This window comes from Gavia stellata, chromosome 13 (genome assembly GCF_030936135.1).
Source record: "Gavia stellata isolate bGavSte3 chromosome 13, bGavSte3.hap2, whole genome shotgun sequence".
In the NCBI taxonomy this organism is placed as follows: domain Eukaryota; kingdom Metazoa; phylum Chordata; class Aves; order Gaviiformes; family Gaviidae; genus Gavia; species Gavia stellata.
In genome coordinates, this window is record NC_082606.1 from 21,287,735 (window position 1) to 21,312,068 (window position 24,334).

Here is a 24,334-nt window from a genome sequence, read left to right on the forward strand (position 1 = left end):
GAGGTAGATGTTGAGTGCTGTGTCTTCACAGGGAGTACTTTTATTTTAAAACCAGAGGAGACACGGTAGTTTTCACTCTGCAGAGGACCGGGAGAGGCCATGGATAGACGTATTTGCCATGTGATTCCAGGTAGCCTTTCTGCCAGGTGGGGAAAAAGAGCAGGAATAATTCATCTGCAAAGCAGAAAAAAACTTAAGGAGTAGAAACATTTTGGCAGCTGTTGGTCTAGAGTCACTCAAATAACCTCTTCATACAGCTACATCCGTGCAAAACTGCTATGAGGGAGGTTAAAGTCCATGCCCAATTATCTAAAAATGACATCAAAAGGGTGCTCGATCAGGAAACCAGCAGGTCTATATTTGTGCAGCAATTGATGTTTGCTGAAGTCGCAGATCACAACTGAATACAACTTCCTGGCAACCTAAAAAGTCAAGTTTAAAAAAAAAAAAAACACACAGTACCCCCAGTTTCCCGGAAAACTTTTTCATGCTCCGTCATCCTGTATTGTGGCCGTTTCAAACGCGGCTCGGTACAATCGAAATAATAACTTCTACAAAGGGCGCCAAGGACGTTACAGGTTTCCGCCTGATTTTTTTTTAGGTGATACACGGTTTATTTGAGTTTCTTGTTCTCAGTCTGCACCTGAGCCTACCTGCAAAGCCAAGCCTCTTCCCGACCTTAGTGGGGATCGGGATAAATGCGGGTGCGTGGGGTATTTGATCTGTTTTTCCTGTTTTTATGGGTGCGAGTTACCTCTTTAGAGTAACAGCTCACCCCGATGGCAGCTGCCGTCCAAGGGCGTGTTCCTTGGGAGTCTGGTGCATGAAAACAGATTTATTAGCAAGGCTCTCCTCTGAATTTTTGGAGCTCGTTTGTATGCACTCGCTCTGCCCTGGCCACGGGAGTGTCCAGCTCTGACTCCTTTCCATGCACATGGGATTTCCTCATGTTATGAAACATGATGTCTAAGCTCCAGCCGCTCCAGCTTGTTTTGTTTGGGTTTTTTTCCCTATGAGAAGAGGTTTCATTCAGCAGCTAGCGAGGGCTGTTTGGGGATGGTTGGGGCTCTGCCTTTATCACGCATCCTCTTTTTGTGCAAACGTGCTGGCTTTCTGCAGCAGGATTGCTGCTACTACAGACAGGAATGTGGAGGAAACCGAGTCTGGGGGGATAGTGGGTTCCTGGGAGGAGGCTGGAGGATTTGGGGTTGGCCTCTCCTTACAAGTCACAAGGTTGGCGAGGCGTTTGTCTAAGGGGATTTGGCTCAGCGAGGGATTCTCCTAGCCTCGCTCCGGGGAAAGAGTCTTATTGAGGGGTCCACGGGGTGTTGGGAGCAGCAGGGCGCTCCAAGAGAGGGGAAACGGGGATCCTGCCTTTGCAAAGGCTTTTCCAGCGCACCGGAGAGGAGGAAAACTCTCATCTTTAACTGAGTCTGCTGGTGAAGGCAGTCAGCTAATAAGCCTGGCTGCCCCCGCTCCCCGTCTTAGGTTTCCTGTCTCCGTTTGACACCAATATTGATATTGGATATTTCTGATGGTTTTTTCAAAGCAGAGAAGTTATGCATCTCCTGGTTTTTACCAGGCCTGGAAAGCCAGCAGCCTCCCAGTGCAGGATGCTGGGGCTCCCTGTGCTGCTGCAGGTGGGTGGGAGCAGGCTGTGACAAACAGCAAGGAGCTAAAGGCAGGACATAAAAACCCCCACTCTTGGTGCTGCCTTCTCTGCCGCTCCTTCTCTCTGCCTACAAACCATGCAGGAGCCTGTCGGGAACATTTTAGTGCAGATGTGATGAAGTCCTGGCCCTCGTGCCGTGGATTTGCCCACGGGACTTGGTTTGGGGGAGATGACCAAGCGTAGAGACCTAGAGGAGAAGCTTGCAGAAGTGGCCGTGGGCCAAAATATGAGTGTTGCTACTAATGCCAGCAGGATCCATCCTGCTGGGGTTCATCAGAGAGCTTGGGGGGCAAAGCGGAGAGGAGGGTGCTCGTTTTCAAAGAGCACTTGGTGCACAGGGAGCAGGGAGTGCCTCCACAGAGAGGGGAGCAGAGCCACTGGGGAAGCGGAGGAGCAAGGGGGACTTGCTACCATCACAACGGTGTCCCCAGGGGTGGCCAGGGTCCATGCCCACTCCCCAGTCCTGAGGCAGCTCTGGGGTGGGAGCTGGTTGAGTTTTCCTCTGGAGGATGCCAGTCTTTTCCCTTGTGATGTGGTGGGGAGGGACCGCGTGTGGTGGGTGCTGAGGTCTTGTCTGGGCAGGCTTTCTGGTGACCTTCACTAAATGGATGGAAAGTGCTTTTGACGTAATTCCTTCTCCCTTCTGTCCTTGCAGGATACAAAGGAGGAGGTCTCAGAGAAACCAAAGTCTGCTCCGACTGCAGAGAAATACGGCTGGATTAAAAAAAGCAGTGGGGGGCTCCTGGGATTGTGGAAGGATCGTTATATCCAGCTACGGAAAACGCAGCTCGTCGTCTATGAGGATGAGGTATGGTCACAGCTAACGGTCTTGAAAGAAGGTCAGGATCAGGCCCTTGGTGACACACGTTCTTGTGTTTTTCACTCTTCCCTTCAGCCCATTCCTTTCAAAAGAGCTTCTCCAGTTATCTCCAGGAAGGGTAAATGCTATAAAGAAGAGACAGCAGCTGCATTTTAGAGTATATTATATATCATAAATATTTTAGCCAGTAAATATTTTGACAGTGCCATTGCCAAAAAAAAAAAAATATGGGGGCAGGACATCCTGTGAGAAGGCGAACAGAGAAATCTTTGGGCGGAAGCAGGATATGTGCTGTGCGTTTTTGGCGTTTAAAGGATAAAAAACTGGATTGTAGCAGCCTGACTTCCCACCTGCCGCTTGAGGGAACGGCAGGCAACCCTGCAGCTGTTTGGCACCCCTCAAGCAGCTCAAATTGTTGCTAGCCAGACTCTTCAGGGTTTTGTTTAGCCACCCATGGACACAGGGTGAGATTGTGAGTGCTTGCAGTCCTCCTTAAGCAGGGACACAGGCTGGATTTGGCTCATCCTTTCCCTTTACTTGAGCCAGTACTGAGTGAAGGACCCCTGGGAGCCTTGTCCTGGACTTCCCTAGATAAATTGCATGCCTGAAGTTCATGGCCTCGTTTAGAGCTGTTTCCAATCAAATGAGAAATGAGAGCCAAGCCAAATCTGTCCTGCATCTTCATGCGAGAAGAATGGAGAGTGCAGGGCTGGTCCTGCCGGGCTGCAAAGGTGGCTCTTTCCTAAGTCAGGCCCTCGGTTCCTGGGCTGGAAGAAGCTTCTCCAAGAGCAGAGTTTGCCCCAAAAGTTAGAAATGACAGTGCAGAGCACAAGCTGCAGCCAAGAGAGGTTTGAGATTAGGGGTGGGTAAGTCTAAGCCCTGCTGGCGTATGGTGGCTTGAAGTTCGGGTGTGCATCGGGATGGAGGAGCGTTTCTCACTGCATGGTCTGCGCAAGGACCACGTGCCCGTGCGGTGTCTGACACAAAGGGATCTGGGTCATTCGTGGGCATCCGGCTGATATAAAACCAAAATCATGTAAAGCTGCTGTGCAGTGTGTCAAGGGAAGAAGAATGGGGAAATGTTTCAGCAGCCGCATTGCTTGGTTTCAGGAACAACAGGACTGACAAATGAGTTTGGTTCTCTTTTTTTAAAAAACATACTATTGCCTAATAAAGAAGATTTGTTATAAACAGTTTAGGTTCGAGGGTATTACCTCCTCCCATACGCTGAACCCTCCTGCGCTTCCCGAATCCCAAAGCTTTCCGGAGGCGTTTGTTCTTAGTTTTGAAATGTCATGAGGAGAGCAAGAATAATGAAATGAGAAGCTAATGTCAGGTGATGAGCAGCTTGGAAGGCAGGCAAAGCGGTGGGGGTTTCTCTTACGCAGAGAGATGCAGCCTGGTCCTGCAAACTGTTGACTCTCTGCAGATTGCTTCCCAGTGCCCCGGACACCTGTTGACTCCAGCTGAAGCTCCAGGAACTCGCAGATTTAAAATCTATAAACATGACGTAGGTTTTCTTAAAGGGAATGCATTTAAAAACAAGATATATGGAGGCTCTCATTACCACAAGGGAAAAGGAGGCTTTTAAAGTAAGATTAATTTTCACAGACGTTCAGAAGAAGGAAAAATTCCAATCATTTAAAGGGTTATTTTATTATCTCAACAAGGAAAATGGCATTTGTAACAACCAGGCTTAATGTTTTCTGGTAGCCTGCGGATTGTGGTAACATCCTGTAATAAATTGCATCTGTAAGCTACAGTAGCTACAAGGTCTCATTATTGTAAATAAGGGATCATGTTAATATCTATAGGCTATTAAACTGGCTTACAGTGAAGTCAGATGTCTTAGGAGAGGAAATTGCTACAAAATTATCTGGTAGCACAATAGGATAGCATGTGATTGTGCAGAAAGAACTAAAGGAAATGGCAATTTTCTGCACTCAGGAGGGGTCCCGTCGCCACAGAATTGAGGCAGTTCATGTTTATTACTGTATTTATCTTCCTTTACCGTGAATTAGGGCAGTGTTGCTGTCTCCATCTTACAACTGGGGAACTAAGTTTTTGAGATGAGAAGGGCCTTGCCCAGTGTCAAAGGAGAGTCTGTGGTGCAGCGTGCTACGGTGGCTTTTATTTCTGGAGCTCACGCTGCCATTTTTCCCACTGGACCTTCTCCACATACCTGTCCTGCTTTGTGTGGCCCTGGAGACGGACACAGCATCCCAGACGGTCCTCAGGCTGGAACATTTTTCAATGGGATTGTTCAGTGCTGGCTGAATTGGGGCCCTAGAAAAAGAAAGGAGATAAAGCCTCAGGCAACAGAAATACAAGCATCTTTCCGTATGTATCCTAAATTAGACCGACATGGGTTAAATGGGAGGGAGGTTAGCTTCCATGTGGGAGGGCAGGTTTAGAGGCTGAGTATTTCGGCTGGTCTGAGCCCATCAGATTTCCAGGAACTGAGCTAGTGACTTGGACGCACTGTGCTTTTATCAGTCCCTCATGTGTTGGAGCCCTTCAAGAAGAGGTGCTAATATTGCCTTTAGCAGTTGTTCCATATGCAGCCGCCTGTGTGTGTAGCTGAGGTTTGTGTGTGCAAAAGAAGAGCAGAGGGGACGGCCGACACAAGAGGCAGGCAATAACGCTGTACCGTGTCACCGGAAAGTACAGTCTGAGCAGGACACAAATACTGTATTTATCATCATCAATAGCAATCTCCTGGAATCTGCTCCTGACCTGCCCTGGGAGCGTGTTTCCCATATTGCATCTGTTAGTCAGGCTCTGGGTTTGGTTTAAAGCGGAGCTACCTCCCAAAGGCAAATTGCAAATGGCTATTGTATTACCTGGAGCAGATGGGGGGTGAAAGTCATCCCACCGGGCTTCACGTTTCCTTCAGCAGATGTGAAATGAAGGGAGATGGATTTCTTGTTATCCACTGTGCCTCCACCTACAGCACCTCACATCCGTACCCTCACGTAAACTAAGAACCAAGCGGGCAGGTTCTTTTCTAATGGGGTTTCTTCTCTTCTCTCGGCATATTCTTGCAAGAATAAAAATTAAGCCTCGCAGAACTACGGAGAGCACCTGAAGAACAGGCGATCCTATGCAGAGAGGCTACACAGATCAATATCATCACTCTATGGATTAAAAAGCATCAGACTTGGGTTTGGTTTCTTTTCCCTAAACAGTGCAGCTAGTGGTTAGAGTTGTTTGGGGTTTTTTTTAAGTCTATTATTTGACAGGGAAAAAACTTACTAGGCAAAGAGTTTTCTAGAGACCAGAGGATCCACTCAGCATTTAACAGTCACGCAGTTAAGATCTGCATTTTGCCCCGGTAAAATGGTAGCAATGTATACCCAGAAGTGATTTATTAAAACGCTTTGAGATCCCCAGATGAAGAAGTAAATTATCATTTCAGGCAGTCTAGACATTGTACACTGAGGGTCACCACCCATGAATGTGTGTCAGTGACGAGGTCTTTGCTGGAAATTTTACCTTCATATAAATAAACATTTCAGTGGGTCTTTTTTCCCCTTTTTATCAACTTTTCATTAATGAAATTGTTTGCCAAGTGTGTCTTTGGTTAAGCACATGCATTAATATGTTTAAGTGTTTAGTAATTTTCTTCTTAAGGGCCAAGCTTACAGACACATACACGTTTAAGTCGCAGCGTCTGCTCCACAAATAGCTAATGGAATTGGTTTTCTGTATTAAATCATGAATGTAGGGGGTTTTGTACCAGGATTTTAAGCATCTTATTGATTGTCCCTTACAGCAAGCATGAAAACAATTTAAAAAACAAGCCCTAAAATCGGTAAAGGAAAAGAGAAGGGTGGCCTGAAGGGAATTCCCTGCCTTGATTGGCAGCAAATGCAGCGCCATGGGACAACCTTGTGAGCTGTGTGCTGCAGGAAGGTGCGACCACCGAGGGAGGACTCAACCTTTGCGTCTCAGGACGATGTAAAAGGATTGCTTTAACTTCTTTGGGACACTAGAGACCAAATGGAGCAGGAGCTTGTCCAGAACACGTGTCTGAGACCCGTGTGTTGGGGCAGGACTCTGGAAGCGACCTTGTCTCTGCGTGATGCTGAGTATCCTCCAGGACCGAGGAGGCTGAAGGGACCTGGAGACCTGCGGCAGGGTCAGGTCTTTCGGTCTTTATCTTAGTGGTGCAGGACAAACATAAAGGATCTTTTTGTGACCCAGGTAGGCTCACAGAGAGGGGATGGCCACGTGCCAGGGGTAAAACAGAGACAAAAGCCCCATTCTGGCGCTCCCTGAACTGAGATGCTTTTCCTTTGTCCTCAGACGTGGAGTTTTCTTGTTTCTCTGGCTGCATTCTTCCCCGCCCTCCCTGAAGAGGATAACTTACTTGAAGAGTTCAAGTCTCTGAGATGAAGGAGCCGTAGCTTGCGCAGTCAAGCCAGTGCCCCTGGGAGGCAGGGTCCCGCCTGTCCCCACCCTCGCTGCCCTTGTTCCCTGGCCAGACCAGAGTCCCCCAAACCTCCCCAGGGAGGAGAGGGTCAGCTGGAAGGCGAGAAGCGATGACATGGCAAAACCACAGCCCTCCACCCTGCCATGTCCTTCTTGGCCCCCAGCTCAGTGCCCCACTGTTCTTAGGAAGCTTGCATGGGATCAGAGGGAAGGTTCCCCTCCAAGAGGCAGGAAGGATGGCGTGGACAAGGAGGGTGACATGCACCCACTGGACTCTGCTGCTCTCAAGAGCAGGGAGGGTGGGCAGGAGTCTTCATGATGGTCTCTGGTCGGAGAGCTGCCAAGCTGCCTACATCCTGAGCCCAGCAAACTTTCGCGTCGGAGCTGGTAACCGCACCGGCCGTGCGGCAGTGTGGTGATGTGGGCGGTCGTCCACCAAAGGCCAGGATGAGATCACCCATCCCCGAGGCATGTATTCCTGACCTCACCCTTCTCTGTCATTTGTTGGCCGCTGAGGGGTTATTATTTCCACCCCTGTCCTTTTGCAGTGACATTGCAATACCAGGATTGCAGCAGGAGCCTTGTGCCTTCAAAGGGCTCAGTAACGTCAGCAGGATTTTATCTGCTAGGTTTTAGGTTTGGGCAGGATTCATCTCCTCCTCCTTGTATACATTTTCCCAGTTCTCTGGTCACGTTCACCTACTCAGTGTTAAATGAAATAAACAGTAATGTCATTAAAATAATAAACCTAAATTAGATCCAGACATCCCTCAGTAGCTCAGAACTTGCTCTGCATACTAGCATCGGCTCTGCCGGGCCCCCATCCCCAGATAGGAGGGTTAAGAAAACCTGAACACAGCCTGAGCTCTGCACAGCGACTTAAATGTCAAGTGGTAAAGGGAGGAAATTCTCTGCAGCCCACTTCCCTCTGAACTCTCCATTCCCTGCCTCCAGCTACGCAGCAGCTTCCTGGCTACGACAAGTTTCCTCATCCCACACCCCCTCTCCGCTAGAGGAATTGCTAAATACAAACTCATAGGGGTACGAGGAGCTGCCATGGGAGCGGAGCCTGAGCTGGGGATGGTCATGGCCAGCGGTTTTAATTTAGGATTGTAATAGAAAGGTTCATGAGGCATGCTGACTGTAGCACTTTACCAGCAAGAACTGCTCTGCGATTCTCACTGCTTATTTGTGTAATGCTTAGCAAAAGGGAGCTTTGGTCTCTTCTGGGCTACTGAGACATAAATATTTTCTGCCCAGCGTTACACTGCGATTCCTATTAGGGATGGTGCTTAGCAGCTGAACTGAGCCACGCACCACGTGTGGAATTTTAGTTATGTTACTGGGAGAAATGAGCCAAGATCGCGGCCGGCAGTCATCAGTGAAGATACACCAGAGATAAATATTCCCCACTGAGACGCTGGCCCTGACAGTTTTGCTGGCTGTACGGGACCGTATTTCCAATCCCAAGCATTTTGACAGCTCAGAGCGTGGCTGCAAGAGGAGCATGTCCCAGTCGCACGTGGCTCCCAATGACCTTGCTGAGGCTCGGCGTGGCAGCAGGGCTCGCCTCGTATCTCTGCTCTGCCTGGGGCTTCCTGGGGGGCTGCTTGAACCGTCATGATGCTTGCGTCGTCTTCCCTGTGAAAAAGCAGAATAATGTCTCCTGCGTTCATTGTGGGGAGGAGGTAGTGTTGCCAAGCTAAAGGGAAGCCTGGGGAGCGCTCTGAGATCATGCTGGGAAGGTTTATAGAAGTGCTTCACGTTATTCCTCCTTCCTATGCCAGGACTGACAGCACATTCTCAGCCTGTGGCTTGGGCAGGATGATGGGCAAAGACCTTCCCACCTTGTTTCTGGCTGCAGATCCCTGGATGAGGCCAACAGAGATGGCAGAAGCTAGTGTTACTGTCCACAACATATTATTTGCTGAGCCACTGTGGACCACTAGCCAGAAATTGGCCTGTAGCTTAAAGACTAGGGTGTTTTCTTAGTGAGATGCCAGCCTGATTTATGGGCGCTTGCTGTTTGCTGTCTCCACACAGGTTATTTTTAAGGCAGAAGAGCTTTTAGACATGCAAGAGGAAGACATGCAGAGTTTGATGGTATATGATTGATTTCAATGCCTCCTATTCATAATAATGTTTCATTCCCTCTCTGCAGGATGAACAGAAGTGCATAGAAACAGTGGAACTGGAGAGTTATGACAAGTGCCAGGAACTGCGTGTGCTACTAAAAAAGAAAAACCGTTTCATTTTAATCCGCTCCCCGGGTAAGAAGGTAGGATTGCCTTTCTCATCACCCTCAAGTCTGCAGACTCCAAAATGAGTTCCCAGGCAGCTGCGCCCAGAGCAGAGGAAAGGGTCTGAGATTTAGCTCTTTGGCAGCTGGGAGAAACGACCTACAGCTGTGAATGGTCTACAGTGTGTAAGGAGGAACGCTGCTGTCTTGTAGCCTTTCTTCTTGTGGTGGGGAAAGGGTCTTCCTGCCACTCAACTTTTTCCTCATCATATTTTTCCTGCCTTATCATTTTCTTTCTTCCAGTACGCCCTAAGCAGTGGAGAATGACCATTCCCTGTGGTTCCTCCATGTGCTATGGGCGAGGACGTGTCCCTGTCCCAGCTGTACGTGCTGTAGCTTTGCCTAAGTTCCAGTGAAATCAGTGATCCCGATCCATGTATTGAGACAGTTCCTGGGGCTGGAACCGTTGATCTGAGAAACTCCAGTGCAAAGTTACTTGCAGCCAAACAGTTCCTAGGAGAAAAAATTTATTTTGCAGAATTCATGAAACTCTACATCTTTAGCTTCCTGAGCAGCACCTGGTTAGATCCGGAACCCAACAACCAGGCTGGTGTTGCAAAGAAGCTATACATCCATCTGAACGCCGACTGTATGCAAGGGCACGTTTGCCTTACTTCCTACATAGGTTCATCATCACTACACATACTTTGGAAGGTCTTCTTAGTTCCTACTTACATGCTATTCGTTTCAGCATCTTTATGGGCTAGGATGCTTCTGTTGCTCTTTGACTTACTTCTAATTTCAATGTGATTTTATTGGCCTAAGAGATCTTACTAAATGTCCCCATGAAAATCTGAGAGGTTGTGAGGGACAAAACATATTCATTTCCAAAATACCAACTTGCCTGCATTCCCTAATCTCCATTTTGTTTAAATAAATGGAGATTGTTTAGTCCTTGTTGTCATTGTTGCTTATTCTTTCACTCCGGTCACTTAGTGTTTATTCATATAATAAGACCCCAGTTGAGTTCAGAGCATCATTGTGCCAAACTTCATTCAAAACAACAAAAGAAGGACTGTCCTGCCCTAAAACGCTCACATGGACCAGGGAGGGGGCAGAGAAAGAAGGTGAGTGATGTTCATTTCGCAAGTAGGCGCGGTCTGTATCGGGGAGAAAAGTGGTATTAAGCACCATGCACCAAGGTGATGGTAGCCTGGAAATTTGCACCCCGGGCTAGTGAGCTCCTGCTCAGCACCGGATCCCAGAGCAGTGAGTCTCTCCAGTCTGAGTGGAGGTTTAGCATTTGTTTTGTAACTTGATTAATCACAAAAAAATATCAATTTTAGATTGAAAGTGGCTAACCCTGGCAGGCTTGGTGTGTTTTCTAGAGGATGAGTGCACACCTACTCCCAGGGAGGCGAATAAAAGCCTGTGTGCTCAGAGATGGGCGACATAGTAGGAATTATTATTATCTGCAAGTATGTTATTTGGAGAGGTGTGTGATAGCTGCGTATGTCTCTGCACTGCTGCATGAATCAACACAGGGCGTGAGACCTGTTCCTAAACCTTTCATTTCTTGCTTAGGAAAAAGATATACCCAAACTCTGCCCCAAAAGGGTAACTTCATCCTTTTGGCATGCTGGCAAGCTTACAGCTCCCCTGGTTTTCATGCCACTGATTAAATGGAACCCTAGATAGAGGCTACTTTTTATAAGGCTTTTTTGGTGAAAGGAAGGGCTTTTATAAATGAAAAGTTCCCTGTTTGTAGCTCCCCTCCCACCCTCCTTTTGGCTGGGAATCTGGTGAGGGTGTTGACACACAACATACTTTGGCAGATGTTAGAACAGGCTTCAATTAGGAGGCCAATGTACACAACTGTCCTTCTTCTGTTTTGAAATTGCAGCTGTGGCGATATATATCAGCTAAACATTTTCCATTTGGGAGGCTTACTGCCATCCTCAGTTTAAAATCACCCTGTGAGCTGCCTTGCCAAGCCCTGCCAGATCTTGCTAGGGTTTTTTTGCCCCCTCTCCTGAGCACAATGCTGAGGAATGCAGAAGTCCAGTGAGTATGCGGGACTTACAAACAAGCTAGGAAAGGCCATTTCTGTTTCCGTGCGCAAATAAGAGTTTCCCTCTTGAATACAGGGAGCCCAGTTTAGCTGTGGGGGAATCCCAGTTTAAATCTTGGATGGGATATTCTTGAAGAGCAGAGGAGATGGATCAGTCAGTTAAAACTACTCTGCAGCTAAAATTGCACCCGAATAAATAAGTTGCCTTGCTAAACACTGGTCTTTAATGGATGTACCCCAGATTCTGATTGCTCTCTTCACAAGGATGACATTTTTGTTAAGCTGTGATGGTATGAGCATGTCACACGCCTGCAGTGGTGTGGAACTGAAACAAAGCGCTGCCCCTGGAGCTTTGATTCTTCAGCAAAGGAAGCTGGAAGCGTGCAAAAGACCTGTTCTGCTTAGAACTCGAGTGCTTCGTTCCATCCGCAGCAATTAAATGAAGACTGTTGGATGCAGAGAGCTGAGCTTGTAAGAAAGGGCAGCAGCCTTGGCCTGGAGACTTTAAAACGTACTCATGATGCAAGAAGCAGTGTAAATGATGCCTAGTGGAAACTGCCTAGAGACTACAGAGATTGGCACGAGTTTGGTATTCAGCGGGTCTGGAAGCCTTCAGCTGCAGGGAAGTCTTAAGAATGGGAAGAAAGAGGGTGGTAGTAAGGGAAAGAGTCCACGAGCAAGCACTGCAGCTCCCCACGCGTCCTTTCCTAGCACGGCCAGGCACAAACTCCGCACCTGCGGTCAGGGGTGGAAACTTCCATTGCTTATTTTTCCCTTAGTCGACTTTGGAGTTACCTGCAGCTGTCTTCACCAGGGGCCCAGCCTGGAAGCTGCAGTAGATTGCAGTGAGGCATGTTTGCCTTGTGCACGGAGGAGTCTGCTCCCGGGATCTGCCAGTTTGGCAGAGATGCTGGGATGAGGTAGCTCTTGGTTCAGCTGCAGAAAACCACAAGAATCCCCTAAGTGACAGTCGCTTGGCTTCCACTTTTCCCTCCATTATCTAACCTGACAAAGTCATGTAGAAGAAGGCAGGAGATGACCTCATGCCTGGCAGATAGACTCTGGTACACTCTTGATAGTTTAAGATGTTACTGACCCAGCTCTGCTCTGGCTTCTGCTGGAGGTGACCACCCTGTACCAAAAGTCAGCAGAAGGGAACACATTCCCACACCTAAACCAGCAGTTCACAAGCAGTTCACAGTTCCAGTTTAGCCCAATTCCACTGAACTGAAGCCAACACCAGGCTTTGCACTAAAACAGCTGAGGAGCAAGCACAGGTTTCCGTCGCCCACCACTGCTGCAGATCAGCAGCATCTAGCAGAACTGCTCAGCAAAGAGCTAGCGTTGATAAATGTCTTAAACTGCAGCTATACAGTTCTCCAGAGCTTGTCTGTTAAATCACTCAGTGCAGGTACAACAGACTGACCCTGAGAACGCATCGCTGTCATGGAAAGCAGGGTCAGCATAGCTATGAGACTGTCACTACTTGAAGAGACTAACGTCTCCGAGAAGACATGGAGCAACTGGGGAGACACTACTTGCTGCCATCGTGGACAGTGACCCGTGTGTGAGCCTCTTGTTGTGTGACATCTAGCCAGTAATTCAGCAGGAGCTGACTGGCTGTGCTGTGCTCTGAGTTAACTGACAGTAAATTGCGTAGTCTGTATTCATGGCTCACAATGGTCACTATCACATTAGGTTTAGCCATGACAGCTTTTCCTGGCACACCAGCCTGTTGTTTATGGCATGACTCAGTCTCAGCTGGCTTAGCAAGAAGGACAGCAAATGTGTGCCTACTGCCCTCTTATATTGGTGTCACTGACTCTCTACCTTAAATTACTGCTGGAGAACAGAACCTGCTTAACGTTTTGTGGGGAGTATCCATGTTCAGGTGCATCCTCTGATATCTGTGTAAACTCAAATGAGTAAAAATACAGACAAGATAAATTCATTTGTTCCTTGTTTGTAGAGGACCTGGGGGTCTCAGACTAGTGTACAGAGCCCCAGTGGCAGGCAGGACTGAGACCAACTCCTCCAGTTCCTTCCTGCCTCTTCTCCGCAGCCGGCTGCTCTATAAAGAACTTCCACCCTGCTCTGGGTTAGCCTCCTCTCCCCAGTGCTGTGGCTGAGGACACGAGCCACAGATGGATGCAGACAGACGAGGGACTGCAAGGCAACAAAGAGACTGTGGCTGGCAGCATCCAGAGCATCAGCCTGAGAGCCCCAGCAGCAAGATGCTTCCTTGGTGTCTGTGGATATTGGTCTAAAAAGGAGAAAAAAGTTTTCAAACAAGGATAACCGGGTGTACTGGGAGGAACCTGCTGCGAGCCGTGAGGCTGCCCCTCTGTGTCACAGCCCCAGGGACCAGTGCAAGCAGGGAGCAGGGCTGCAGCGGCAAGAGCCTGGCATTGCCTGTGCTGCCCCGTTGCAGGGAGCAGGGTCCCACGCAGAGTGCTGCTTGTTGTCCCTCGCCCAGCACATCGGGAAACTGGAGGGCTCTTTCTGCTGATGCCTCGGGAGCATCTTTCCACAAGTCCCTTTCCCCCACCATCTGTTGGGTCTGTGTTTGGTGGCTGCGGCAGTCGTTACACTGTGTGGCAGAGGGTTGCGTGCTGGAGGGACATCTCGTCTTCTCATTAATGATGAACCATCCCCTCTAGCCTTCACTCTGCCCTGCCACAGGGTTGCTGACACCAGCACTTAGTCACAGTCTCAGCTCGTGGAGGCTGGAGGCTTTTGTCAAGAATGAGGCACAGAAAGTGGCATTATAAGAGGAAGGTTTAAGTGAGGCAAGAATCCTTCCCTTGAACAACATGTACGGAGATTTCTAAACCCTGGTGCAGGCTGCCAGGTCTTTGCCAGGCAGTGCAGCAGCTCAGCCGCTCACAAGTAGAGCTTTCTCATAAGCTTTTATAATCACAAAGCGTTGGGGCAAAATCGTTTCCAAACAAAAAAAGTTTTTAAGCACACACAAAACCAGGCCTGCCTGGACTAAAACAAAATCTGGCTGGCGCTCTGTTTTGGAGCCTTGCCCCCCCTTAGGTTCCCTGGTTAGCGTGGCCCTTCTGCACCCCAGACAAAGGGCTCTTTTTGCAGTGAGCTGTGGTTCAGGCCCTAACCTCTCCTCTGAGCTCTCAGGAAGACATGTGGCCCCGTCACCTTATGTGCAAACTAATTGAATAAATAATCTTTCCCCACATTGCTTCTTAACTCCCTGCTTGCCATGCTGGTTGTGAGGCACTTTGTTGCTGTGATGTGCGGATGTAAAAACCATGGCATTGAAGCAAGGAATAAATGCAGCAGCGAAGGGCAGTCGGTTTCCAGCTAAACAGCAGGAGTGGGTGTAAGGAGATCAGGCTTTAGTTCTGCAGCGTTTCTGACGGTACCTTCAGAAGTTGCTGAGACCCAAAACAGTTGCTGCTTTGTTGTGCCATAAACAAAACAGAGAGCTGCTAAGAGTATTCGACTGTCAGTCACCGTTAGCTTTATCACCCTCATTTTATATAGTCCCTGTTTTACATAGACACGGCTGTGATTTCAGAATGTGGGGCCTCATTTACAAAAAGGCGGGGACTACAACTGCTCTTGAAGTCAATGGGAAGGTGTGGAATACCTATAGGATGTTAAATACCTGAAAAAACTATTCCAAACGAGACCCCACTAGTATGTGTTTTGGATGAGCCTCTCTGTATCTCACCTCCCTACCTGTAAGAGGTGGATCATTTCAGTTGCTCTGAAAAGTAATTTGTGAAGCCCCCAGATATTGTAGTGATAAGCAGCAAAGAAAAGATTGTCGGGGGAATCAGTAATTCTGTTTTCAGGGCAGGGCTTGAGCAGAGTGCAATCAGTAAGACACATTGACCCAGGAGGATAAAACACAGGATGGGGCAGGTCAGTAAAAAGTGCCACCCCTGTCATTAGGGATGGTGCTAGGAGGAACATGCACAGCAGGCTGAGGTAGGACTGCCCCGGCAACGTTGGGATTGTCTCATTTTTAAGTGCTTGATTTTGCAACTTTGATCGTGTTCTTTAGCGCAAGAGCACTGTGCCTGTGCAGTGTGGATTAGGGCACCGCATGGAGCTGTTTGGATCCAAGCCGGTTTGCTGTAGAACCACCTGTAATGTGAAGATGATTATTTTTCTCACCTGAAGTGTACTTTGGGGCAAAGCTACATAATACTGGTGAGGCGCTCAGAGAGCACAGCAGTGAAATAAATAACACCCTACCTGTTGTTCCTGATGTGGTCAATAAGAGATTCAAAACACTGAGCACAGCCACGGGACTGCCCTGGAGGAAGGGGAGAGCTGGCTGAAGGGAGGACAGGCCATACAATCACCCATCACTCCCTCCTTATTTGTGTCCCATGCTTCTTGCCAGCTCCCTCTTGTATGGCCGACTCTTCCGTTCTTCCTAGGACAGCTGTTCAAACCCCAGAAAATGTACGTCTGTAGTGTTCTCTGCTGTATTTCTTCATTTGCAAACAGAAAAATATATGGTTAATTTTTTCACTTACATTGCCCTTATGCCTCATCACGTCCGTGCTCAGCTGAATCGGGGTTAGCGCAGCCAAGGTTAGAGCTCCGGATTCCCATATCAGTTCTGTTCTGCAGAGCTGCAGGAACAGGGAAGCAGGCAGAGCCCACTGCACGCAGCCTTCCTGTTGCTCCCGGCTTGCAGCCTGGGGGGAATTTGGAGATAAAGTACTTTATTGCATCTGAACCAACACAAAATGACTTGGACTTTCAGTATGACTCTGTAGACAGTGTGACCATTTGCTGTACAACTCGCTGCTGCTCTAAGAGCTATTTTGAGCGTTTTGCAGAAGGAAGAAACTCTTACTTTCTTACCACTTTAGTTACTAGTTGCAAAAATAAAACTACAGCAACAAGCTGTTCAGCATAAAAAAATCCTGTTCATGGGAGCTACGAAGTGAAGTACTTGCCAAAGCGCAAAGGAATCTGTAGTTTAAACACAGGCTGGAACTGGATGTTATATAGAAACTGAAATGATACACAGAGAGCAGAAAGCTACCTCTCTGTTCCTGACAAGAAATGCTTAGGCAAAATTGTCTCTCTGCTCTTGCAGGTTCATGATATCAAATTTCAAGCTCCAACTTTGGAAGAAAAGGAATCGTGGATAAAAGCTCTTAATGAAGGGATCAATAGAGGCAAAAACAAAATATTTGATGAGGTAAGAGGAACAGTTTTCAAACTCCTGTATTTCTGTGTCAGTTCTCATCCACTGCTTTTTCAGCTAAAAGCAGAACTTGCCGGAGCCCCCGTGCTCCCTGTCCTTCCTGCATCCCAGCCACAGTCGAAGGAAAGAGGAAGCCTGTTTACAGCTGGTATGCAAGGCAGACCAGGTTGCATCCCCGCAGGCTGCGAGCTTTTAGCCCTTTCAGTTCCCAGCCCAAGAAGGTAGAATATATAGAGAGCCCTTTGCACCATCCTACGTCTTGCTGCTTTGCCCTCCCTCCTGGCCAGGGTTAGATGCAGGGAGGCAGGGGCAGCTGGTTGAGTAGACGGTGTGCTGGAGGAATGGTCTGTGATGCTAAGAGCTAATATCTCATCAGGAGGCCCATGGAACACAAGAGCTCACCAAAGTCAGTGGGAGATGGTCTGGTGGCTTCAGTGGGTTTGGGATCAGCGAATGCAGGGGTGTTCCCCTCTCCCGCTGGAAGTGGCTGGTGCAGAGAAGCAGCTGCAGTGCTGAGTTGCGTAAAGCTGGGGCTGCAGCCTGGAGAGACCTGTCTTCCTCACGCTGCCATGATCCTCAGCACCAAGCAGCCTGGAAATGGAGGTATTTGGTTAGGACATAGCCCAGTCTTCAAGACTGGAAAAATCTGAAGTGACTCAGTCCCCAGCTATTCTGCCTGCAGTCTGGAGAGAAGTCTGGTGGAAAGTTACTCCATGGCCCTGGCCAAACCTGCCTGCCTCTCAGCTGGCCCCAGCACACCTGCACTCCCAGATTCTCCAAGGATGAAAATTGCACGTCCTAGAGCCTGACGAACCTTGCCCAGCTCCCTGTAAGCTTATAATCAGCCCTGAACTAAACCAAAGGAGCGGTATCTATTCTGCAGTTGTTTCAGTAACTGAAAGGAAGTCCACAAACCACCATCACGGGAATGACACAAGAAGAAATGGGCAGGGTAACGAGGGGACGAAGCAATCGGCAAGATCTGTTTAGCAAAGGAAACCAAAGCAATGAGTAAAAGTTTTGAGAGAAAGGCTAAGCGCTGCTGATATGGTGCTAGAGATGCGAACTCTTGAGAGCTTGGGCTTTGCTTTTATTCAGCAGAGGGCAAAAGCAGGAGGAGAGGTTGGAATGTGCTCCTTTTTTGCCAAGGCAAATGGCACTCAGTGTCAGGGTTTGGCTGGTAGTGGGGTGTAGTGGTTCCTCGGGCCCTTGGACCAAGTGGGAAGCAGCACGTGGAATTAAAGGGACTAGATGGGACCAGCAGCAACCTGAGAAGATAAAACCCAGCAGAAGAGAGCTTAGCAGCCAGGTCTGCTTTCATGTTTCAGCGGGTGGGAGATGTGATGTCCGGTAATGCAATGCTGCTCAGCTCAGTCCAGCTGCCTGGAGGGGCACGGCATGTGGCTCTCGGGGGGGCAGTGAACTCTGCACCCCGCCTCGGCCGCACAGCAGGGTGGGATCTCAGGTCACCTCCCAGCCCCGTGGCCTGGGGTTATCCTCCTTACAAGGACCCTGGTTCTCAGAGGGAGCCAGCCTCTAATTCCCATTCATTCCAGTAAGGATCAGACCTCAGATTTAAAGTGTTTCCGCCCAGGCCAGGCACAAGCTAACGGGTCAAGCCCTCAGTTGGCTTGGATTAGCTGTTCTCTGCTGAAAGAGCTGTAAAACCACTCTGCCATATCAGCTAGGGATTGGGACCCATTTTTTCCTTTTAAATCCCTATTTCACCCTTGCCAGCTTTCATACTCTACAAACTCGTGGTACAAAGGCCAGCAAACCAAGGACACGCTGACATTTCACCATCCTTGGTCTGCGTGGAGCACACTCCAGCCCTCAGCCATCGCAGTGTGGGTGGGTGGGCAGTCACAGGGCTAGCACAGAGAAATACCTGCCAGACGGCTGGGACCTCCTTCCCCACGTGCGGGAGGCAGTGGATTTCTCATCTGATTCCAGGAAATAAATTTGTTAATTCAGCTAGAGTTGCAATTAATCCAGGTCACTGCTCACACCTTCTCTTCAGCATCCTGCAGTCATTAGAGCTGTAGAAGGGAAGGGCTGTAACGAAGCACTGCTGATACAGTTCACAGTCAGGTCACAGTTATTAATCAGCTTTCACCTCTAAGATGGCAACAGCAATTTCAGTGCTGTGCTCTGCCACACGCAGGAGTCGGTCCAAGCCCGGGCTGCAGCGAGGACAACAAAGCTGCCTTGTGTCCTTCCTTCCCTGCACTTTAGGTAGAGGGGAGGTTAGCCATCGCAAACTCTGAAGGTTGAATGCTTTGCTTTGGAGTGTCTTTTAGATAAACACGGCTCAGTATAGGACAGATACCTTAAATATCCATTACGTACAGGCAGGCATTTGCGTGCAGGCTGTAACCAAGGTCTGAAGCAAAGACTGTAGTGGTGAAATATTCAATATCCTCCTGGATCCAAATGCTCCATCTCTTCATGTGTGACAGCGAGAACTTTATAGACATTTCTTGAGAAATTAATGACCCTCATCCTTTTTTCTTTCCCTCCTCTTTTCCCTTTTAAAGGTGAAAGTAGATGAGAGCCTTTCCTTGGACCACGTAACTCGGGACAGAGTGAAAATGACCCACGGACGCAGGCCACCCACGAGAAGTCACCTAAAGGAGGTAAGTGAACACCTCTGGGATGAGCCATCTCCCCAACTGGGATCACCAAGAGCTGCTCCTTCCACTTAGGTACAAAACCCCAGGGAAAACCCCAAGTACAAAAAGCCCAGAGAAAGCTGACAAGGGAAGCAGCTTCCTCCGGGAAAGACTGTGCCAGCACCTCTCTAACGAAGCTCCATGTTCCCATAGATCTGTAGTTGCTGCAACATGTTACAATATATTTAGTTGTCCATAACTCACGAGCTGCTTCACTGTCTGGTGAGAGCCATTATACTTTCACTTTAATCAGAAGAGACCGAAGCTCCTATATTTATTTTCTAAGAAGTGATGATTTTGTAGCCACAGTGGTCTAAAGGTAGAAGAACTGCATGGTCGGTGGGGAGAAGATGTTTTTTTTTTATTAAGCTAACTGGAAAAAGCAAACAAGCTTTCAAGCTTACAAGCCCTTCCTTAGGTCTTAAACAGAATACATTATTCTCGCAGGCAGTTTTATGGACTAGCCTGTCTACTCTTAACTGATTTTCTGGATCTGTTGCTTAAAAAAAAAAAAAGAAAGAAAAACCATCACAGAATAAACCTGCAGTTCATTTCCATGGGAGAGGTTCTTACTAATGTTTGATTCCTGTGATTTATGAGAAAGTTTCTACAGACAGATTGATATTTTTGCAGAGCATTAATCTCAACCAAGGAAGGTTTTTAAATCAAACCTTCTTTCTTCAAACTTCCAAGACTCTGACTTATGTGTCTGCACAGCACTCAGATGACCCTCGTGCAGAAAATTAGATGCCCCAAGACTTTTTGCTTTGCACAGAAACGGAGGAAGAGTGTCTCCTCTAGAGAAATGCATGGGAATGAATCATAGATTCCCATCCACTCCTCCAGAAAACCACAGACAAAAACATGACAAAAATCACAGCAGCAATGAAGTGTGGATTCTCTGTTGCCTAATATGGGTTTGGTAAGGTAGGAAGACCTTCCCTAGGCACTAAAGAGATCACTCTCCCTTACTCAGCTCACTATTTTCATGAGATACCGCCAACATTAATACCTGTAAGGCCTCTCACCTTCAGCAAAATTCAGGGGAAACTAGCTTACAAATTCAGAAGCAGGAATAAGGGGAAAGGGAGGGGATAGAGCCTGCAGAAAGATGTGTATCATGCTGCTGGCTGCAGTATTGTGAAGGAAATGGGATGAACGATGATTTTCAGTGTCAAAGCAGGCCAGGTGAGGACAGGTCAGGGCCAAGCTGCCAGGAGGCAGCTTGCCTCTGTCTCTCTGATGGGCTGGAAAGGCAAAGAGAGGCTTTAACTAAATTCCCTGCACTGCAGGAGTCTGGCCCCGGCTGCAGCTACGCCTTCGTGTGGTTTTGGGTTCCCTCACACAGGAACTGTCACTGCATTTCTCCCTCTGGGGCACTGAGCTTACACGCTGCAATGTCTTTACTAAGTCCGTCCTTTTTAGGAAAACCCCCGTACTACAGTAATTTGCACACAGCCTGTGGTTTGAAGGAGGTTTAACCAGCTGAGGCTTGGCCCAGTAAGAGAGGGATGACATCAGGTTGGAGGAAGCAAGCAGAAGGCGATGGTATTACAACAGTATCCCTGGCCAAGTGATCTAAAGATCAACTTGTTTTATAAGTTCAAGTACAAATATGATAGTCCCAAAAGCAAAAAGCAGGTGTGCTTTGGGTAGGCACGTTGTAAATGAAGGGGATAGGGGGATCCAGCTACCACAGGATAAAGAATTAAAATATGGCAGAGCTGACCACTTAGCACTGAGAGGAAAACCAAGAAATAAAGTTATTGTGGAACAGGCTTTGAGATGTTCTTCTCAAAGGAAGTAGTAAAATAAGTTCTGTGGTTTTGTCCTAATTCTTGACTGCGTATGGTTATTGGCTTTGATATTCTCGTGCAAGTTGCTGCACTACGAGGCAGAAAATAACTCGGCAGCAAAACGTTCATGACATTCACAGAACGTGTTGGTCTGCGGAAAAAGCGGGGCTATGCAGGGGGATTAAAGTGCTTCACTCGATGCATTCAAGATTTGCTGCAATGTACGTGACTTGACCCAACTTTCTTCTTTGTTGGGTGAAATGTTTGGGACTCGTGATTATTGTAGCTCATTAAATTTTAGCATAGCAGATCACATTGAGTTTTACTTATCAGATTAACACTGGTAGAGCTGGCTACCGCTGTTAGAGGGTAGCGCAGGGCGGTGCTGTATGGAAGAAGCACAAGCTCCATAGATTGCTCGTGAGCTATAGAAAAAGCTGCTCTTAAAAGCACCATTTTTGTTATCAGTCAGATTCTTCTTGCAGTTTCGACAGAGGTAAGTATAAATAGGGTGGATGTGTGAAGCAGCAACCCCTCGCTTGCCGTGCTGGTTGTGAGGGTCTTGCACTTTAACTTGAAGTTAAAGGATGGACCACAGGGTTGATGATGGGATAGATATTGAAAAAGTTCTCTCTTGTATTTCAGGCTGCCAAGTCTACATCAGATGGTATCCTGCGACTAGATCTGGATATAGTAGACAACGGACCACCAAACTTCGATTCCACTATCAGTGAAAGTGACAATGTGCCACCTCAGAAAGAAACTCCAAAGCCACCTATGCCACCTACAAAACCCACTGGCACAAAAGAAAAACAAGATGCAGAGAACAATGTTCCTGACCAGGAAGATAAAAAACCTCTGTCTCCTCCATTACCTCCAGATAAGAAGCTTAAGGAAGGCATTGCATCAAAGGACAATGTAAATGCCAAGGAAGAGGACTCTGTAAGCTTAGAGGAGAAAGTGGAAGGATTCCAAGCACCAAGTGAGGAGAAAAGAGAGAACCTCATTGAGGTCAGCAACAGGGGCATAGCAAAAGCGCCAATTCCTCTTCCTAAGAGCGTGCCAGACAAGCTAAAAGTCACTTGGGACCAACCAGTCCCTGAGCCTAAAAACACAGAAGACTTGAAATCATCAGGAGATAGTAGCAAAGACAACCTTGCTGAGATTGCTGCTGCAGATGTTATAAAGCCTCCTGTTCCTCCTAAGGTTCTGTCAGAAAAAATGCTAGCCACAGTGAACTCCAGCCATGGTGACCTGGAAGCCGGGAGCTGGGAAGAGCTGGAGCCTGGCAGCTCCAAGCCCCCAGTGAACGGGATCGCAGCCAGCGAGGTAGCAGAGTCCACATCCCCAACAGTTGAAACTGAAGAAGGAAATGGGAGAACCTCTGCCGAAAAGGAACAGCAAACTTCAGCAGAAGAGACAGAGACTTCCTTAGCTACAGAAACAGGCCATGAGAGTGTCAAAGCAGCTATTGAGAAGAAAGAGTGTGTAGAAAGCACTTCAGGTCTCAAACTTCGCAGTTCTTCTCTGGGAGACCTGCTGTCTGATTCCAAAAATACACAGAGAGCACTTCCAGGCCAATGTTTCCCCAAGGATTCCCATCAATGCATAGCTAAAATGGAGGAGAAAGTTGCTAATGAAAGGGAAAAGGCAGAAAAACTTCTGCAGAAGGTTTTACGTGAAGGGTTGGAACAGGCCCAGGAGGGGAATGGACCCCCAGTGATGGCAGAGACATTGCTCAATGAGGCAGTAGAACAACTTCGGCAAGCTACACAAGTTTTGCAAGAAATTAAAGGTCTTGGAGAACTGAAAAAAGAAGCAACACAGAAACAGAAAGAAAAGCAAAAGGATCTAGTGACTCTTTATAGGAGAAGTGCTCCCTGACATACTCTTCAAAGAGACTTCTTTCTCAAAAACAAAGCTAAACATTTGCCATTTATGATTTGTGCCATTGCTAGGCCAGTGTTTAAAAGGTGGTGTTTTTCTGTGCACGCACCATGTTTATGGGACAGACTTGAGCTTTCAGTTATGGCATCTTTCTCTTTCTTCATGCTGTACATACCAGTCCGGTTCTAATCCTCTTAGCACAGCAGAAGGTTACAGGACATTGAAAGGTTTCAAAAATGTGAATGCTCTTTAAGGACTCTGTCCAAAGTCCTTTCAATGGATCAGGCCTTAAAAATTACTGGTAATCAAAGCAAGCCAGATTTTTGAAAGGAGCAGAATGGCTATTCTAGCAAAAGCCCCTGTCTATCTGTATTTACAGACAAGCAGATACCAGATTGCACTGGCACCTATCTTAGTTTTTCCAGTTAAATCATTTAAGGATAAATGTAGTCAGAGTTCAGTTGCTGGAAAGGTTTCCCAGACCACCTGACCCAGTGACATCTAGGAATGTAAAGATAAATGGTTTAATCTTCTCCAAAGATACTCAGAAAACCACATCCACAGTTAAAAAGTGACCTCACACAGAGGCGAACAAAACTGGCCAACTCCTGACTACAAGTAGTGTCCTCAGATCTGGAGCAGCTGTAGGAAGGCATTCTTCTGAGTCTCGCTGTGCAGAGCTTTAGGTGTGCTAAGCACTGCATAAGTGAATGCAAATCTCAGTGCATCACTGCCAGGCAAGTATTAATTGTTCCAGTTTCGTTAATAGGGAAATTGAGGCAAAGAGCAGGTTACGCTTGGCCTTTGAAGGAGTGTCTTCCAGCAGCACAACACATTTATTATTGAGGACCATACCTATCTAGTAACTCTGAATCCCCTCATCATCGTTGGGAACAATTAGCCAGGCATTTGGAGAAGTTATGTCCAGGAGATCCCCAGGAGCTTCCTAGGAGAGCTGTCATTAAGAAGCTTTAGGGATGTGTGTTCCCTTAGCTGTAGGCTTGCTCTCTGTGTTGTCTTGGGATGTTAACTGACAGGAGCAGGCACCTCAGGCAGCGGCTCTGGATGAGATCCCTCTTCCTATTTAACACGTCTCTACCTGCTGTGTGCTGGCTAGCCTGACAGCCATGGTTTGGCACAGACACCTGTAATTGGAGTACATGGAGGGAAAGGTATTTTGCACGCACAACTTTGGGGCTGGTCCCAGTGGCTTAAGTATATTAAAATAAAAATGCATCGCTACAGAAGGGTCTGAGGAAGGCATCGCAGAAGGCTCCGGCACAATTCTCACAGCTTCCCTGCCCACCTGCTGAAAGCAACCACAGTTCCTGTGGTCTTTAGTGATTACAGCTGTGATAAAATTATGTCTTTGCACCACTGCTTATAGCCCTGTACCTGAGCTGGGTCCCCTCCCCTATTCTCTATAGTTGCTCTGAGGAGAATCGTATGACAGCCCAAAGGGCTTCTCCTTTGCTTGAGCCAGACTCTGGAAGCACAGAAAAGGGCAATCTTCCCAGTCTGGTTTTAAGGAGTGACACGCTACCTA

At 47.8% G+C, this 24,334-nt stretch overlaps 1 protein-coding gene across 1 annotated transcript; it reads left to right on the forward strand.

Moving 5' to 3' along the window:
• Positions 1 to 1,841: 1,841 nt before the first annotated feature.
• On the forward strand, positions 1,842 to 23,723 carry PLEKHO2 (pleckstrin homology domain containing O2). Its single transcript, XM_059824134.1, has 6 exons — positions 1,842 to 1,886; positions 2,328 to 2,480; positions 9,088 to 9,204; positions 16,323 to 16,427; positions 18,971 to 19,069; positions 21,547 to 23,723. Exons 1-6 carry the CDS (start codon positions 1,842 to 1,844, stop codon positions 22,783 to 22,785), a joined length of 1,758 nt encoding a protein of 585 aa, XP_059680117.1. The 3' UTR covers positions 22,786 to 23,723.
• The last annotated feature ends 611 nt before the right edge of the window (positions 23,724 to 24,334 follow it).